The following is a 17,028-nucleotide window of genomic DNA, read 5'->3' as shown; positions in this document are numbered from 1 at the left end:
TAATCTCCATACAGAAACAGCTGTACTGTTAGGAGACAGTTCCCAGGTACTGCCCTTTTAATGCTTATCTTTATCGCATTACAGATGAAGAAACTGAAACCAAAAGAGGAAAAGTTACTCAGTGAAGAACAAGCAGTAGGATACCAGAACAGCGTCCAAGTTCCAGTCCGCTAAGCCTCTGACACAGGTGGGTAGAAAAAGCAAAGACACCTCATATTTAGGTCTGACTTCTTTCTTAGTGCTCTAGCTAATTTCTCCAAAGGATTCTGAATGTCAAGTCTCCATCATCCATTCACTACCCCTAATTCTTCTAAATCTTTCCATCTTAATATACACCAGAGCAACCAACTAGCAGTAGGAAGGGCAGGAGGTGGGGTCCAGGCCCTGCACAACCAATCACACACTCCCACAGCAGCTAAGGAATGAAAAGCCAAAAGCATCATGGTCATTTTAGCACCCCAGTTCACTTCCTGGAATCATGTCTGTCCCAAATGACCAACCTCGGTGCAGGAAGGGTACACCAGGGGGGTTACCATTTAAGGTCCTAAATTAATGCTCACAGATACAATGGCTACCAAGGGACCTGGATTCAACCCTAAGGACAAATTCTAGGAGTGCAACAGGAGGGAGCAAAGCTCCAATTTCACCAAGGTGTGGACACTGAGAACTCTCATCTCAGGCTCCAGGGAAAATTTTCTGTGATGCTAAAATGAGAAGGAGCATGCCTGGGAAACAAATGACTTTCCTTTACCCAACATTCCTTTGTGTTCCACCACTTTTAAGGCCTCCCTGGCCTCCCCCCGCAGTGGCCTGGGGACTCACTTCCTCACAACATCTTTGGCCATCTCTGAGATCTGGCTCCACTCTTCCTCTGGGAACTCAAAACTGCCTGTCATGATCTTTCTCCGCATATCCTTTGGGATAGTCCGGCTGTGGTGTCTGGAGTAAAAAGGAGGGTATCCGCACAACATCACGTAGATAATCACCCCTAGGGACCACAAGTCACAGCTCTGAAAGCAAAAAGAACATGGTCACTCACAGCAGAGGCACAGCTCTAAAATAAAGTCCCTAGGACTGACCCAGAAACAGCCCCTGATATACACAGGCTGATATCTCCGAGAATCACTTCACAGAGACTGTAAAAGCTTCAGGAAGTCTTAAGAGAATTAACCATTCTCTCCTTATTTGTTACGTGCTACCAACACTACACATGTGCACACCATATATACAAGGCCAGTCTGGGGTAAAACAGTCACTTATTCTCACTGCTTAGGCCCAAGCTGCTACCTGATTATTGGGTACAGATGTAGGATACTTTGTCCCCAGCCAGAAAAGTGGTAGATACAAGCCAGCTGGTTGTGAAACATTTACTCTGTCCACCTGGGCAGGGCTGAGGGTGCAGGAACAAAGCAGCTAGGACACAGGTGGGCTGACTCTATAAAACAGCACAAGTCATTTTATAAAGGCCCAAAGCAGTCTGACAAAGATTAGGGATAGGCACTGCAGGGAAAAACAGGAGGCTAAAAGCAATCCTTTGGCCATGAAGGACTCACTGTGCCCATTTGCAAGACCATTGGGGAAGATATTCTGAACGAAACAAAACTGCCACCAACTACCATGTCTGTAGATATTAAGGTGATTTCATGGCCTGTAGTCACAGCATGCTTATTAATAAAGGACTCCTATTTTAATTAAACATAGCTCTACCTGCCTCGGAAACTGGGTCCTCAGAGGCTTCAACACAGAGGCTTGTCCTCCTGAATTGCAGGACAAAAGCAGTGTCCACCTGAGAAAGGCAGCCCAGGGAACCTGCCACTGTGGCCACACGCTCCTCACACCACAGCTGTGCGCTGCTCTGAGTGAAGCCTGGAAAATGAGGTGTCTCAGGTACTCTCAGCCATGTCTTGGCATCATACTAGTAGACATTTATAGATGACATGACCCATGCTGTAGAACATACTTATAAAATTATAGAGGTGGAGAGAAATCTTAAAAAATAGTTCACATGAGGAAACTGATACTACAGAGATCTTGTCATCTCTAAGGTCATCTGTCAAGAGTGAAACTAAGTGCACCAACCAACATCATACAGCTGAATGGTGGTGGAGTCACAGCAAGTCACCTGGCCTACTGCCTCTTTTTCTTTTTAATTAACGTTGATGTATTTATTTAACTTCTGAAATTTTAACTACATCTTTTTACATTATTTTTATTTAAAAAATTATTTGTAAATGTAGCAGTCAGTGTTCACTTAGTTGCCAATATAAAGATTATAACTAGACCAACATATATACACATTCAAATGTAATATGAACTTATTTCAATATACTACTCATCTGTGGAGTGTAAATTTTATGAATGCCATGCTAATTCACAAACACCACTAGATTCACAAAATGGAACAGGAAGAGGAGAAAAAAATAGTACTGGGAAATAATGTATCACACAAGAATCCATTGTATTCATGACGAGAAGACCGTATCAAGTAAATTAATATCTCTGTTAGCTAAGTGCTTCTACCACTCAATTCCTGTCTGCATTGGGAAGCAGGAAGCAGTTTCTGACTGACTATAATCAGCACAGCACTCACTTCCAACCTTCACTATATAAGGGCACAGCTGCCTACAGTTTTGCAAGTAGATCAAGATGATGTGGAGCAGTTCTTACTTGGGGACTGAACAGTGTTAATCATGAAAGTAGTTGTTTAGCGTTCTGGTCATGCTGTGCCAGTGCCAGTGCCAATGCAAGTGGAGGGTCCTGAGTGCCACAGAAGCCTGTGTGTTCTTCAATATGTATGCCTGCATGTGTGCACGCACATGCATTAGGAATATGTGGGGCCCTCTAAAGGTGTGGGACCGGGAAGAGCTGGCCTGCCTTTCTACCATCCTCAGCTCCCTCTCTACCATCTATATCACCTGGAGTCCCCAAGCAGCATCATTTTTTTCTGATCTACTCAGTGACTCCAGGACCTCTAGGACCTGTTTCAAGAGGCCCTAAACCTCTCATACTTCAGAACAGAGAAGCTTGATGTGTAGGCTACTGATTAAGAACTGTGAAGTACCAGGTAACATTTGGGAGCACTTGCTATGTGTACCAGACACTGTTCTAAGTTGGGTATTTTATGGGGTTAGAAAGAATGGCACCATAAATGGACAAATAATATTCTCTGAAATGGCCTCCACCTCAAAAAAGCAAGACAAACATATCTTTAAATGTGATCAGTGGACTGTACAGCTAGCCAAATAAATAACCTCCAGGTGACCATAGCCTTTGGTTCCTGCTGCAAAACCTAAACTGGTATGAATCTTATTTCATCAGACAAATACTTGAATTCCACTCTTCTGCATATGTGGCTGCTTTCAGCCTCTTGGGCAGCAATATTAAGGGATAAGAATGGAATCTGCCACCTTCCCAGAGGGCCACAAACACCTCATAGGAGAAGAGGGGCTACACCCAAGGGGTAAAGATTAGTATCTCCTCTCGTACCTTGTTATAAGTGTAGGGTGTTGGCGAGGTAGGTATGATGCCAGATTTCTCCTTCTGATGCCTTCTCTGTGCCTCCAGTACCTGTCAGAGTTACACCAAAGGGGACAGTTTACTGAAAATCACACCAGCGACCTGCAGCTTGAGACAGACTGCTGGAAGGCTGAAGAGGGTAGTCACTGGCAGTCAACAATCAACAACTGAAAAAACTCTACATAAATACTTTCAAAAACTTTTTTCTTTCTTGGAATCAGCAATTTATTATCAGTGTTTGCCGAGGTCAAGGACATGAAGATTAAGTCCCTGAAGGAGAATTTATCTCTTCTTCCTCTCGATCTGAGGTTACTTTTCCCTAGGGGAGTCCCTTATGCCTTTGAAAGCAGTGAAAGCAGAATGGTGCTGGCCAGCAGTTCAGGTTCGAGGTATTTGTTGCCATGAGGGACTGTAATAGTCACATGGGTCTGGGTGTTAAGTGCTCCAAGGAGGTAACCACTGCCATCCACAGGGCCATCCTCCTGGCCAACCACTCCGCTGTCATGGGTAATGGGACTCCTGGAAACACAAGATTGGCAAACCCCATACAGTTCCTTGAAGGTGACAGGATACTGCAGCTCTCTGCTGGTATGCTTCAACCTTGCACCCAGATCCACTGCTAGTGTCTTGGTCTTCATGGCCACAAAGCTGCTGCTGACAGCAGGCACTGAAAACTGTTACCCCTTGGTCAGCGGCTGCACAGGCTCGTTGGGCAACTTTACCAAGGCCACCTTCGATGCCACCTCTAAGACCTACAGCTATCTTACACCTGACCTCTCGAAGGGGACTGTGCTCACCAAGGCTCCCTATAAGCAATTCATTGACCATCTTGTGTTGCACAAGGCTTGTGTTTTCACACAAGAATAATAAAGTGAATTAATTAAAACTGAAAAAGAAAATACCACTTATGAGAGCATAAAAATTTAAGAATTGGGCTTCCCTGGTGGCGCAGTGGTTGAGAGTCCGCCTGCCGATGCAGGGGACAGGGGTTTGTGCCCCGGTCTGGGAAGATCCCACATGCCGCGGAGCGGCTGGGCCTGTGAGCCATGGCCACTGAGCCTGCGCGTCCAGAGCCTGTGCTCCGCAACAGGAGAGGCCACAACAGTGAGAGGCCCGCGTACCGCAAAAAAAAAAAAAAAAAAAATTAAGAATAAATCTAAAAAGACATGTGAAAGACCTGTACATGAAAACTATACAAATATTGCTGAGCAAAACCAAAGACAAAAATACAGCTGGCTTATGGGTCAGAGGGCTCAATATTGTTATGATGTCAGTGATCCCATACTGAACTATACGTTTAAAACAACCCTAGTCAAAATCCCAGCATGCTTTTTTGTAGAAGTAAACAGCCAATTCTAAAGTTCATATGGAAATGCAAAGAAATTTGAATAGCCAAAACAACTATGAAAAAGAAGAACAAAGTTGGAGGGCTAAAACTACCTTATCTCAAAAATTATTAAAAAGTGTCAATAATCAAAACAGTATGGTATTAGTGTAAAGACAGACAAAGAGATCAATGGAACAGAGTGGAAAATCCAAAAATAAACCCACACATATACATTCGACTGATTTTTGACAAAGGCTCAGAAGCAATGCAGTAGAGAAAAGATAGTTTTTCAACAAATGGTACTGGAACAACTAGATATCCAAATGCTAAAAAATGAACTTGGATCCATACCTCACACATTATACAAAAATTAACTCAAAATGGATCACAGACCCAAATGTAAAGCCTAAAATTATAAAACTTGTAGCATAAAATCTTTGTGGTCTTGAGTTAAGACAGATTTCTTGGATAGAAAACCAAAAGCAGAGTCCATAAAATTTTTTTTTTAAATTAACAAATTGGCCTTCACACCAAAATTAAAATCTTTTGCTCTTCAGAAGATGTTGTTACCACCTCACACCAGTCAGAATGGCCATCCTCAAAAAGTCTACAAATAGGGACTTCCCTGGTGGCACCGTGGTTAAGACTGCACGCTCCCAATGCAGGGGGCCCAGGTTTGATCTCTGCTCAGGGAACTAGATCCCATTTGCATGCCGCAACGAAGAGTTCATATGCCACAACTAAGGAGCCCACCTGCTGCAACTAAAAAGCCCAAGTGCTGCAACTAAGGAGCCTGCAAGCTGCAACTAAGGAGCTGGTGAGCTACAACTAAGGATCCCACCTGCTGCAACTAAGACCCAGCACAACCAAATAAATAAATATTTTTTAAAAATCTACAAATAATAAATGCTGGAGAGGGTGTGGAGCAAAGGGAACCCTCCTACACTGTTGGTGGGAAAGTAAATTGGTGCAGCCACTATGGAAAATAGTATGTAGGCTCCTTAAAAAACTACAAATAGAGTTACCATATGATCCAGTGATCCCACTCCTGGGCGTATATCCAGAAAAGATGAAAACACTAATTTGAAAAGATATATGCCACCCAATGTTCACAGTAGCACTATTTACAATAGGCAAGACATGGAAACAACTTAAATGTCCATCGATAGAGGAATGGATAAAGACGATGTGATAGACACACACACACACACACACACACACACACACACACACACACACACTGGAATATTACTCAGCCATAAAAAAGAATGAAGTAATGCCATTTGCAGCAACATGGATGGACCTAGAGATTATCATACTAAGTGAAGTCAGACAGAGAAAGACAAATATCATGTGATATCACTTATATGTGGAATCTAAAAAAGTGATACAAATGAACTCATTCACAAAAGAGAAACAGACTCACAGACTTAGAAAACTAACTTATGGTTATCAAAGAGGAAAGTGGGGGAGAGATAAATTGGGAATTTGGGATTAACAGATACCCACTACTATATATAAAATAGATAAACAACAAGGACCTATTGTATAGCACAGGGAACTATATTCAATGTCTTGAAATAACCTATAATGGAAAAGAATCTGAAAAAGTATATATACATGTGTGTGTGTGCATGTGTGTAACTGAATCACTTTGCTGTACACCTGAAACACCGTAAATCAACTATGCTTCAATTTTTAAAAAAAGAAAAAAAAAAGACACTGTTAAGAGAATGAAAGATAAGCCACAGACTGGAAGAAAATCTTTCCAAAGCATATATCTGATAAATGACTTATATCCAAAATATATTTAAAAAACTGTAAAATTCAGCAATAAGAAAATAAACAATCCAATTTAAAATATGGGGAAAAGATCTGATCCGATACGTCACCAAAGAAAATATACAGACAGCAAAGAAGCACCATGGATGCTCAACATCATTAGTTATTAGGGAAATGCAAATTGAAACCACAATGAAATACTGCTACACAGTCACTAAAATGGCTAAAAAGACTGTCCAGGGGACTTCCCTGGTGGCACAGTGGTTAAGGCTCCATGCTCCCAATGCAGGGGGCCCGGGTTTGATTCCTGGTTAGGGAACTAGATCCCACATGAATGCTGCAACTAAGGAGCCCATGTGCTGCAACTAAAGAGCCAGCAAGCTGCAACTAAGGAGCCCTCGAGCCACAACTAAGGAGCCTGCCTGCCTCAACTAAGGAACCCACGTGTCACAACTAAGAAGCTGGCGAGCCTCAACTAAGGAGCCCGTGAGCCACAACTAAGAACCCTACCTGCTGCAACTAAGACCCAGCGCAACCAAATAAATATTAAAAAAAATTAAAATACATAAATAAATAAAAAATAAAAAGACTGTCCATACCAAATGCTAGTAGGAATGTGGAGGACCTGAAACTTTCATACACTGCTGATGGGAATGTAAAATTGAACACCACTTTGGAAAACAACTTGGCAGTTTCTAAGTAAGTTAAATACATCTACCACATGATCTAGCCATTCCACTCTAGGTATTTACCAAAGAGAAAAGGAAATAAATGTCCATCCAAAAACCTGTGCAAAAATGTTTGTAACACGTTTATTTTTAACAGCCAAAAACTGAAAACAACCCAGATGTCCATCAATAGATGAGTGGATAAACGAACCATGGTATATCCACATAGTGGAATACTTCCCAGCAGTAAAAACGAAAGAACTATTGATACATGCAATAACATGGATAAATCTTAAACGTAATTTTGCTGAGTGAAAGAAACCCCCCCCAAAAGAAAATACCATACGATGTGCTACTTTATATATAAATCTACAGAAAATGCAAACTAATCTATGACAGAAAGCAGATCAACTGCTGCCTGGCAATGAAGGGAAAAATAGAGAGGCAGGGAAGGATTTCAAGGGGCACAGTAAAATTTTGGGGGATGACAAATATGTTCACTACCTTGACTGTGGTGATGGTTTAATGAGTGTGTGTGTATGTCAAAACTTATAAGTTGTGCAAGTTAAATATGTATAGTTTATCATGTATCAATTACATCTCAATAAAAAAAATTTTTTAAAGAAGGCTTATATAAAACAAATCTCGGAAAGAATAAGCACCAGCTATATATATATGTATATGTCCATCAACAGATGAGTGGATAAACGAACCATGGTAAGAACCAAGAAAACAGGACCTGACCAAGACTGAGGCTGGTTCAGAAAAGAGATACCTCTCCACCCATCGTTGCCATCACCCTCCATCAGGCTAGCAAGCACCAAGTAATAAGTAACAGCAGTCCACTGTTAGTGGCAGAAAAAGACTGTGAAGCAAAAGCCCCTCTGAGGCAGAGGCACACAGCCAATGCCAAAGATAAAGATGGAGAAGAAACACAAAAAAACACACAAACCTGTGGCACCCCAAACCCCACCCTAAGCACAAGGTAACAAGAGAGGAATCTCAAGCCAGTGACACAGTAAAAATAACAATAGCAACAACAGAGCTCACACTAAGCTCAACTCCTAAGTAGACTGACTCAATTCCCTACTCCCATACTAAAGGACTAACTACAGAAGCAGCAAGCCAACTTCTAGACTTCCACCTCCATCTCTACAGATCCTACAAAGATTTAAAAGGTTAATAAGGGATTATCATAATTTTATGCCAATAAATTAAAAAACAGTCAAATTTCTTAAAGACACAAATTACTAAAACTGGCTCAAGAAGAAATATAAAAATTCAATAGACCTATACCTATTTTTAAATTGATTACATCATTAAAAATCCACAATGAAAACTCCAAAATACCAATCTTACACAAACTGTTTCAGAAAATAAAGGAGGAAGACACATTTCCCAACTAATAGTATGATGTCAGCATTATTACCCTGATACCTTGAAACAAGGCAAAGACATTATGAGAAAGGATTATGGACCAATATCCCTTTTGTTAAAAAACACAAAATCCTTAACAAAATATTAGCAAAACAAATCAATCATCATGACTGAGTTTTATCTTAGGAATGTAAGATTGGTATAATGCCTGAAAATGAATTAATTCATCATATTAACAAAATGAAGAAAAAATATATCATCAGTTCAATAGATGCAGAAAAAGCATTGGGTAAAATTTAACACATTCCCTTTCAGTAAACTAGGAACAGAAGGAAACTTCCTCAACCTGATAAAGGACATCTACAAAAAACATAACAGTTAATATCATACTTAATGGTGAAAGACTGAACATTTTTTCTGTAAGATCAGGAACAAGGCAAGGATGTCTGCTCTCATCACTTATATTCAACTGGTAGTTCTAGCCAACACAATAAGGGAAGGAAAAGAAATAAAAGGCAAACATACTGGAAAGAACAAAGTAAAACTATCTTTATTCACAGATGACATGACTCTGTATGTAGAAAATCTTAATAAATCTATTAAAAAAATCTACTAGAATTAATAAGCGATTTAGGCAAGATCCCAGGATTCAAGGGATCAAAAATCATTTATTTCTCTACAAACTATAAACAAACAATTGGAAAATGAAATTTTTAAAAATATCATTTCCAATAATTTCCATAAACATAAAATATAGGAAAAAATTTAAGAAAATAGGTATAAAACCTATACACTAAGAAATATAAATGTTTCTGAGAAAAATGAAAGACCTAAATAAATGGAAAGATATACTGTTTGGGCTTCCCTGGTGGCACAGTGGTTGAGAGTCCGCCTGCCGATGCAGGGGACACGGGTTCGTGCCCCAGTCTGAGAGGATCCCACATGCCGCGGAGCGGCTGGGCCCATGAGACATGGCCGCTGAGCCTGCACGTCCGGAGCCTGTGCTCCGCAACGGGAGAGGCCACAACAGTGAGAGGCCCACATACAGAAAAAAAAAAAAAATATATACCACGTTCATTAAATAGAAGACTTTATATTGTTAAGATGTCAATTCTCTCCAAATTCATCTATAGATTAAATACAATTCAAATCAAATCCCAGGAGGCTTTTCTGTCATAGAGAATTGAATTCTAAAATTTACAGAGAAATGCAAAGGATCCAGAATAGTGAAAACAATTTTGAAAAAGAATACATTTGAAGGACTTATTATACTATCTGAGGTCAAGACTTAATATAGGTCAAGACTTAATATAAAGCTACAGTGATCCAGATGATATATAGACGTATGTATCAAATAAACAGAATAGAGCCTAGAATAGACCAACACATATATGGTCAATTGATTTTCGACAAAACTGCAAAATAATTCAATTCGACAAAACTGTAAGGTAATTCAATGAGGCAAGGATAGTCTTTTCAACAAGTGATATGGAAACAACGACATCCATAAGGGAAAAAAAGAAGCTTGACCCTTTACACACACACACACACACACACACACACACACACACACACACACACACACACACCTCAAATGGATCACAGTCTAAAATGTAAAAGCTAAAACTATAACCTTTAATAAGAAAACATGAGAAAATCTTCATCTCCATGGATATGGAAAGACTTCTTAGGAACAAACAGCACTAACCATTGAAAAAAAGAATTGGTGAATTGGACTTGATCAATATTTAAAACTTCTACTATTCAAAAGATCATTAAGAAAACTGATGGGGACTTCCCTGGCGGTCCAGTGGCTAAGACTCTGTGCTTCCAATGCAGGGGGCATGGGTTCGACCCCTGATCAGGGAACTAAGATCCCACATGCCATGTGGCATGGCCAAAAAACAAAAAAAGAAAACTGAAATGCAAGCCACAGACTGAGAGAAATATTCATAATACATATGTTGTAGGCAGGATAATGGCCTCCCAAAGAAGTCCTGTCCTAATCCCTGGAATCTATGAATATGTTACCTTACATAGCAAAAGGGACTTCTAAGATTTGATTAAATTAAGGATCTTGAGATGGGGGATTATCCTGGATTACCCAGGATAATCTGACCAATTATCCTCAGTCAGAGTCAGAGACACTGGAAGATGCTACCTACATTGCTGTCTTTGAAAATGGAGGAAGAGGCCACAAATCAGGGCTTCCCTGGTGGCGCAGTGGTTGAGAGTCCGCCTGCCAATGCAGGGGACACGGGTTCATGCCCCGGTCTGGGGGAATGCCACGTGCTGCGGAGCAGCTGGGCCCGTGAGCCATGACCGCTGAGCCTGCGCGTCCGGAGCCTGTGCTCCGCAATGGGAGAGGCCACAGCAGTGAGAGGCCTGCGTACCGCAAAAAAAAAAAAAAAAAAAAGAGGCCACAAGCCAAAGAATGCAGGTAGCCTCAGAAGCTGAAAAGGCAAGGGAATGGATTCTCCCCTAGAGCCTCCAAAAGGAACACAGTCCTGCTGACATCCTGAACCATTTCAGACTTCTGACCTCCAAAACTGTAAGGTAATAAATGTGTGCTGTTTTAAGTTACTAAGTTTGTGGCAATTTGTTACAGCAGCAGTAAAATATTAATACATATATATGACAAAGAACTTGTATCCAGAATATAATTTAAAAAATTCTTATATCTCATTTATTAAACAACACAAAAAGGGCAAAAGATTTGTACCCATACTACACAACAGAATGTTGTACCCATATTTCACAATAGAACAGCCAGTAGACACATGAAAAAATATTCAACAACAGTAGCCATCAGGAAAATGCTATAATTAAATCCATAACGAAATAACACGAACATACCTACCAGAATGACCAAGATTATAAACACTAACAAACATAAGTTGGTGATAAGAATGTGAAGAAACTGGAACATTTACATTACATTAGTGGTGCATACAACCATTTTGGAAAAAGATTTTACCTAAAGGTAGGGGTATGTCCCCCAAAACTCATAAATGAATGTTCCTAGCAACTTTATTCCTAATGGTGAAAAATAGGAAACAACCCCAAATGGCCATCAGTCAGTGAATGGATAAACAAATGTGGCTTGGTCATATGATGGAATACTACTTAGCAATAAAAAGGAACTAATTACTGATACACACAGAAACATGGATGGATCTGAAAAACATGCTGAGCCAAAGAAGTGAAACACAAAAGGTACAAAATTCCATTTTTATGAAATTCTACAACAGGCAAAACTAACCAATAATGACAAAGTAGATCAGTGGTTTTAATTAAGGGGATTAAGCTGGGAGCAGAATGACTGCAAAGGCACACAAGACAGTTTTTGAAGTGATGGAAATGTTTTGTATTTTGACTTTGGTGATGTTCACGCAGGAGTATCCATTTGTCAAAACTCATCAAACTACACTTAATGTAGAAGTATTTTATTGTATATTAATCATACCTCAATAAGGCTGCTTTTAAAAGAATAAAATGCCTGCACCAAATTAAGCAGCCTATAGGTTTGTGAAGCTGAGTCCTCCTTCCATTTGTAATATATACCCACTCATGCTGTGGAATGGAAGAAACGTGAGTCTACAGGCAGCTTGGTGACACATCCTACGGAAGAAACAGCACATGCTTACCTGAGGTGCTACATAATATGGGGTGAACTGAGGTGTCATCAAGTCACCTTGGTCAATTTTGGCAAATCCAAAGTCACACAACTTCACTGGGGCATCCTGCAATAAAACAAATGGGAGTCACTGCTCCAGAGTTCTCGGAAAACGTTAAAGGAAAATGCAGGTGCAAGACATGTTACCTTAAGCTCTCAGGAGTTTCTAGCTGAGACCTGAACCTATGAGTAGCATGTCCTCAGCTCTGGAGACAATGATTCATATTTAGAAACTGTTCTTAGTAATACAGAAGTAAGGAATTTCTACCCACTCACAATTATCCCTGTTTTATAACTTGTAAAGGCAGCACTAAAATCAAGATGCTTCCTGACTCTATTGGCCCATTATCTCTCATCAATCTAGGGTGCTGCTTCACCCTCAACATCAGCTTCATGATAGCCAGAGTAAGTTATCTGGTGGGACACAGTGCATGGGGCATGGATTGGGGCTGGAGAGGAAAACACACCTTATGAGGGTTAACACTGAACACAACCACTAAGTTCCAAGGTAACATATAACAGCATATAGATTCCTGCCCCTTCCCAAAGTCCTTCCAAATAATATCCAAAATCTAAAGTCCTTATGTACAAACACACATCAGTGTCATCCAAAATGATCGATGCCAGGGGTATGGTACAATTTCTCTGAGCCTCTAGCAAGGAAACAGATATGGGAAAAGTAAGCTGCTTGCAGCGCTTTGGCCTAAAGCCTCTTCACCATGGATTCAGAGCACTCCAAACATATACACACCTACACACTGTTCCTGAACTATACTGAGAGTAGCAGCACTAAAATACAGAAGGGCAAGTCATCTCACCAAAGAGTTATCCTTGAAGAGCAGATTTTCAGGCTTGAGGTCTCTGTGTGCGATGTTTAACAAGTGACAGTGCTGTAGAGCCAAAGCTATCTGGAAAGGACATAATGGAGCAACCATATCTTAGAAAAGATAGCTCTTTAATTCCCCTGGTTTAGAGAACTCAGGATGTTAAAAAATGATCCTTACTAAGTCAATTAAGACTGTGGTCAGTTTTCAATTTTAAAGCAGAAATTAAGTAAGATTTCAGATATCAAGAAATAGAAATGAATTAAGCTGTATTTTGTTCAACAAAAAGAAAAAATACAACAGTAAAACAATTCTTTGTCATAATCAACTGATGGTTAAATCCTGTATGAAATGGGAAAAATGAAATACTTGCACTTCCATTAATCTGAGATGTGACAAGTACTGCAAAGCAAACACTGGGCCAGGCAGTCTTCAGAGGGCCTGGCTTCCCCCTAGCAGGGCAGTGGCACTAATGCCTGACTCAAAGGAAACCTGCACTCTTCAGGGAGCCCAACTTGAAGTTCTGCTTTCAAGAACAACAGAAAGCAGCTGAATGGATTTTTCCACCTGATGTTCTAATCTGCCCGTCCCACTGGTTGAAAATGTTGCCTGTTTAGGTGGATTTAAAGGAGTTTGGTTTTACAGAAGATTATCAGAGCTCATCCTTTAGGCCTAATATTTGAAAAATACAAGCTATAATTTTTAAAATCAAATAGAACAGATTTTATCTGTTCTTTAACACTCTGTATGGAATTGCCTTGGCATTCCAAATATCAGTTCCTCCCTACCAGAAAGGAGGCATCAAAAAATGCTTGAGGCTCACAGAAAATTTGGAAGAATTTTTTCATTAAGAACCAGTTGGGCTACGTGTCCTGCTTCTCTCTGCTTTGCTTGCTTGGCCTGAAGAGAAACCTTGAGGGTTTAGCTTTTTCATCTCCTCATGAGGTTATTTCCAGTTGGATTCCTAGTATTGTTTGTGACGTACATCATTCCTCTAGCAATAAAATGTGACGTCAAAATAGAGAGAACATAAAACCAGGAATAACCCAGAATTACAAAGACCTTAGACTACTATTAAAATCTGATGAGAGAAAGGTGACTCATAAGCATAAAGTATCTTATATGTAATTGCCTTAGAACATATTTTTACACCATACAGTCTTTCAGGTAGTATCACTAGCATTTTATCTCAAAGTCCAATAACAGTGCTTGGAAGCTATACGTCTAAAGATTATCTACAATCTAAAAAGGAGTTAAGATTACCTTCCTTCCAGAGTTTATTTAAATCTTATCATAGGCAAACAATTGAAAACCACTTAAGAATACAGGTTCCCCCCACCAAAGCATAAAAGGGGGTCACATTCCTCCTGTCAAGGCATCTTTTCTAATTACATAACAAAGCAGGCAATGAGAGATCAAATAGAGCTTTTCTTCAAGCTTTCTTTTATTCCCCCCAATGAAATTGTGCTTGTTAACCAACACCGTTGGCAGTTTGATTGGTACCCGGGGTTAACTTGCCTGCTTTGTTACTTGGCTGGCTTGCTTCTCTGTAAAGTGCCGGTGCTGGCTGATTCTGTGAAATAGCTCTCCCCCTTCCATCATCTCCATTACAATTAAGAGTCGAGCCCTGTTTGAAAGCATTTGATTTTGTTAAGTTAAAAAACAAAGCAAAACAAAACAAAACTGAAACATCAAGTAGCTAACCTAGATACCTCATCTACAAAGTGTTACTACTTCCTAAATCTAGTCCTACCAAGCCCCTTTGAGTTGGATCCCTTGTCACTACCAGCTGGACACTATGAATGAGGACTATCCCTGACCTAAAGGTTTCTAAGAAGCTAAAAGAAAGCAGAAGAATTAGTTTTGAAGACAATGATCCTTTTGAAGATTCTGTACTTAACTTGTATATACATTTTATGGAAGATACACTGAAAGTGTATCGAAAACAGAATACGACTTTGTATAGGACATGAATATCAAGTCATTCAGTTGGGCTGTCTTGGTTATTCACTCTCGTGTGTGTGTGTGTGTGTGTGTGTGTGTGTGTGTGTGTGTGTGTGTGTGTGTCTGTCTCCCCCTCTCTACTCCCTGCCCCCACTCCACTAGTTTTCCATATGACCCACAGCATGCCCAGCAAGATAGCCAGATAGGGTTACACAGCTACTAAATAAAAGCAAAAATTCTCATGTTGTGAAAAAAAAAATCCGAATTTTGGTTACCACTCTTTGATATAAATGCTTCCAGCTTCCATCCAAATGCTTTCACCAACAGAGCACAATTTTAAGAAATAATCATTTGATTTCCCATTCTTCTTTACAAATTCCATCTTTTTCCATCTGGAAAACTCCTACTCACCCCCTTCAGGTCCTCGCCCCCACGTAACTGCTCTGAGACACCTCGCCTCCCTAGCCTACAGAGGGCAGCTCTCCTCCTTTGTAAGCTCAAAATACTTTATGCATGCCTCTCCTTGGTACCTATCACACTGCTAGAATAATAGGTTTACATCTCAGTCCCTTCAATGGAAACCATACCTTATTTAACTTTGAATTCCCTGGAAAAGATTTAGAATGACACCCAATGAGCTTGCCAAACATTTGGAGGCTAAAAGAATGATGTTGATTTCTTCCTTTAAAAGGAATGTCAGATTCAGCAATAAGGGCTTTTTGCCATATCAACTTCTAAGACATTGCCTAGAATAATATTTGGTCTCCTTTTGCTAATTTGAAATAGAATCTGTTTTAATTCCACATTACTCAGGGGGGTCCAGGAGAGTGGGTAGGGTATAGATGAAGCACGGCTGGCAATGAGTTGATAACTGTTGAGGCTGGGTGATGGGTACTTAAGGATTCATTACATGATTCTCTTACAAATGTTTGAAAATTTCCAAATTAAAAAGTAAAGGAGAGAAGAAAAAGAAAGAGGAAGGGAGGGAGGCAGGCAGAGAGGGAGGGAAGGGAAGGGAGAGAAAGAGGGCACAAAAGAAAAGAAGACCCCACTACACCTTGGCTTACATATGGAGAGGTGGTCATGTGATAATGACCCTGTGTAGTCTTACCTGGGGCTGGACTCATGAGGAAACTGTACACTGTTAGCAAACACTTCAATGATTTGAACTATATTTGGGTGTGTGGCACACATCATGTGCAGACGTACCTTAAAGAAGAACAGAGGAAATGTTTCTGTACCTAGGGGATGCCAACATTTTCTCTCCAAACTTTCCCCCCAAAACTGACCACACTAGGCCCGTGGATGAGCCTATTACAGTAAAAAACCTTATCACCTGGAATGATGTAAAAAAAAAAGTGTTTTCATACAGAGATTACCTCCTTAATGCTCTTTCCATGAAAAAAAACCTCGCCAACAGGTTTATTTACTTCTACTGTCCTATCTATTAGCAAATGAAAAATTTGGTAAATAATACATCTTATTTCAGAAATTATTCATATATCTCTACGCAAAAGAATAAGTCCTTCATTGCATATTATTAACATGTCATCACCACATCCAAATAATTTTAAACAAATGCCTATTATTAAAAACTAGAAATACATCCTCAGAGTTCTCCTGCAACATCTTTTCAATACACTATTCACTAGAACCTTCCTCATACTATTTTATCTCCACTCTTTAAAGACCTTTTCCAATAAGCAAAAGCTGAAGTAAACCTGAGTATTTTGGGGTATAAGAATCGCATTAATTGAAAAAGAACAAAAGGTGGTTTGAAAGGAAGCAAGACTTCACTAACAGCTTTTGGTATTGATGGATGAAGAACTGCTTTATAATGATAACATGGAATAGCAAAAAGTATGAATATAAAGAGAGTAAGTATGAACATAAAATTCTTTGTGAATCTCTGTA

At 39.9% G+C, this 17,028-nt stretch overlaps 2 protein-coding genes and 1 pseudogene across 7 annotated transcripts in view; 2 read left to right on the top strand and 1 right to left on the bottom strand.

The window, feature by feature from the left end:
* Positions 1–3,715, top strand: part of TMEM116 (transmembrane protein 116) — a 132,361-nt gene extending 128,646 nt beyond the window's left edge. Inside the window, exons 11-12 of the mRNA XM_067700627.1 lie at positions 85–187; positions 3,565–3,715. Coding sequence (XP_067556728.1) covers positions 85–174 — 90 coding nt within the window. The 3' untranslated portion in view covers positions 175–187; positions 3,565–3,715. The remainder of the gene's footprint in view (positions 1–84; positions 188–3,564) is intronic.
* Positions 1–17,028, bottom strand: part of MAPKAPK5 (MAPK activated protein kinase 5) — a 36,350-nt gene that overhangs the window by 8,008 nt on the left and 11,314 nt on the right. For 3 of the 6 annotated variants that reach the window (XM_067700617.1, XM_067700618.1, XM_067700619.1), the window contains exons 4-9: positions 16,226–16,323; positions 14,685–14,797; positions 13,165–13,250; positions 12,318–12,413; positions 3,487–3,567; positions 823–1,010 (exon numbers count right to left, since the gene is read on the bottom strand). In XM_067700617.1, the coding sequence (XP_067556718.1) occupies positions 823–1,010; positions 3,487–3,567; positions 12,318–12,413; positions 13,165–13,250; positions 14,685–14,797; positions 16,226–16,323 (662 nt within the window). The remainder of the gene's footprint in view (positions 1–822; positions 1,011–3,486; positions 3,568–12,317; positions 12,414–13,164; positions 13,251–14,684; positions 14,798–16,225; positions 16,324–17,028) is intronic. The other 3 variants (XM_067700621.1, XM_067700622.1, XM_067700620.1) reach the window with 2 other exon arrangements.
* LOC137204209 (small ribosomal subunit protein uS5 pseudogene) lies at positions 3,870–12,414 on the top strand (annotated as a pseudogene).

This window comes from Pseudorca crassidens, chromosome 12 (genome assembly GCF_039906515.1).
Source record: "Pseudorca crassidens isolate mPseCra1 chromosome 12, mPseCra1.hap1, whole genome shotgun sequence".
In the NCBI taxonomy this organism is placed as follows: domain Eukaryota; kingdom Metazoa; phylum Chordata; class Mammalia; order Artiodactyla; family Delphinidae; genus Pseudorca; species Pseudorca crassidens.
This window is presented reverse-complemented; position numbering and strand designations above follow the sequence as displayed.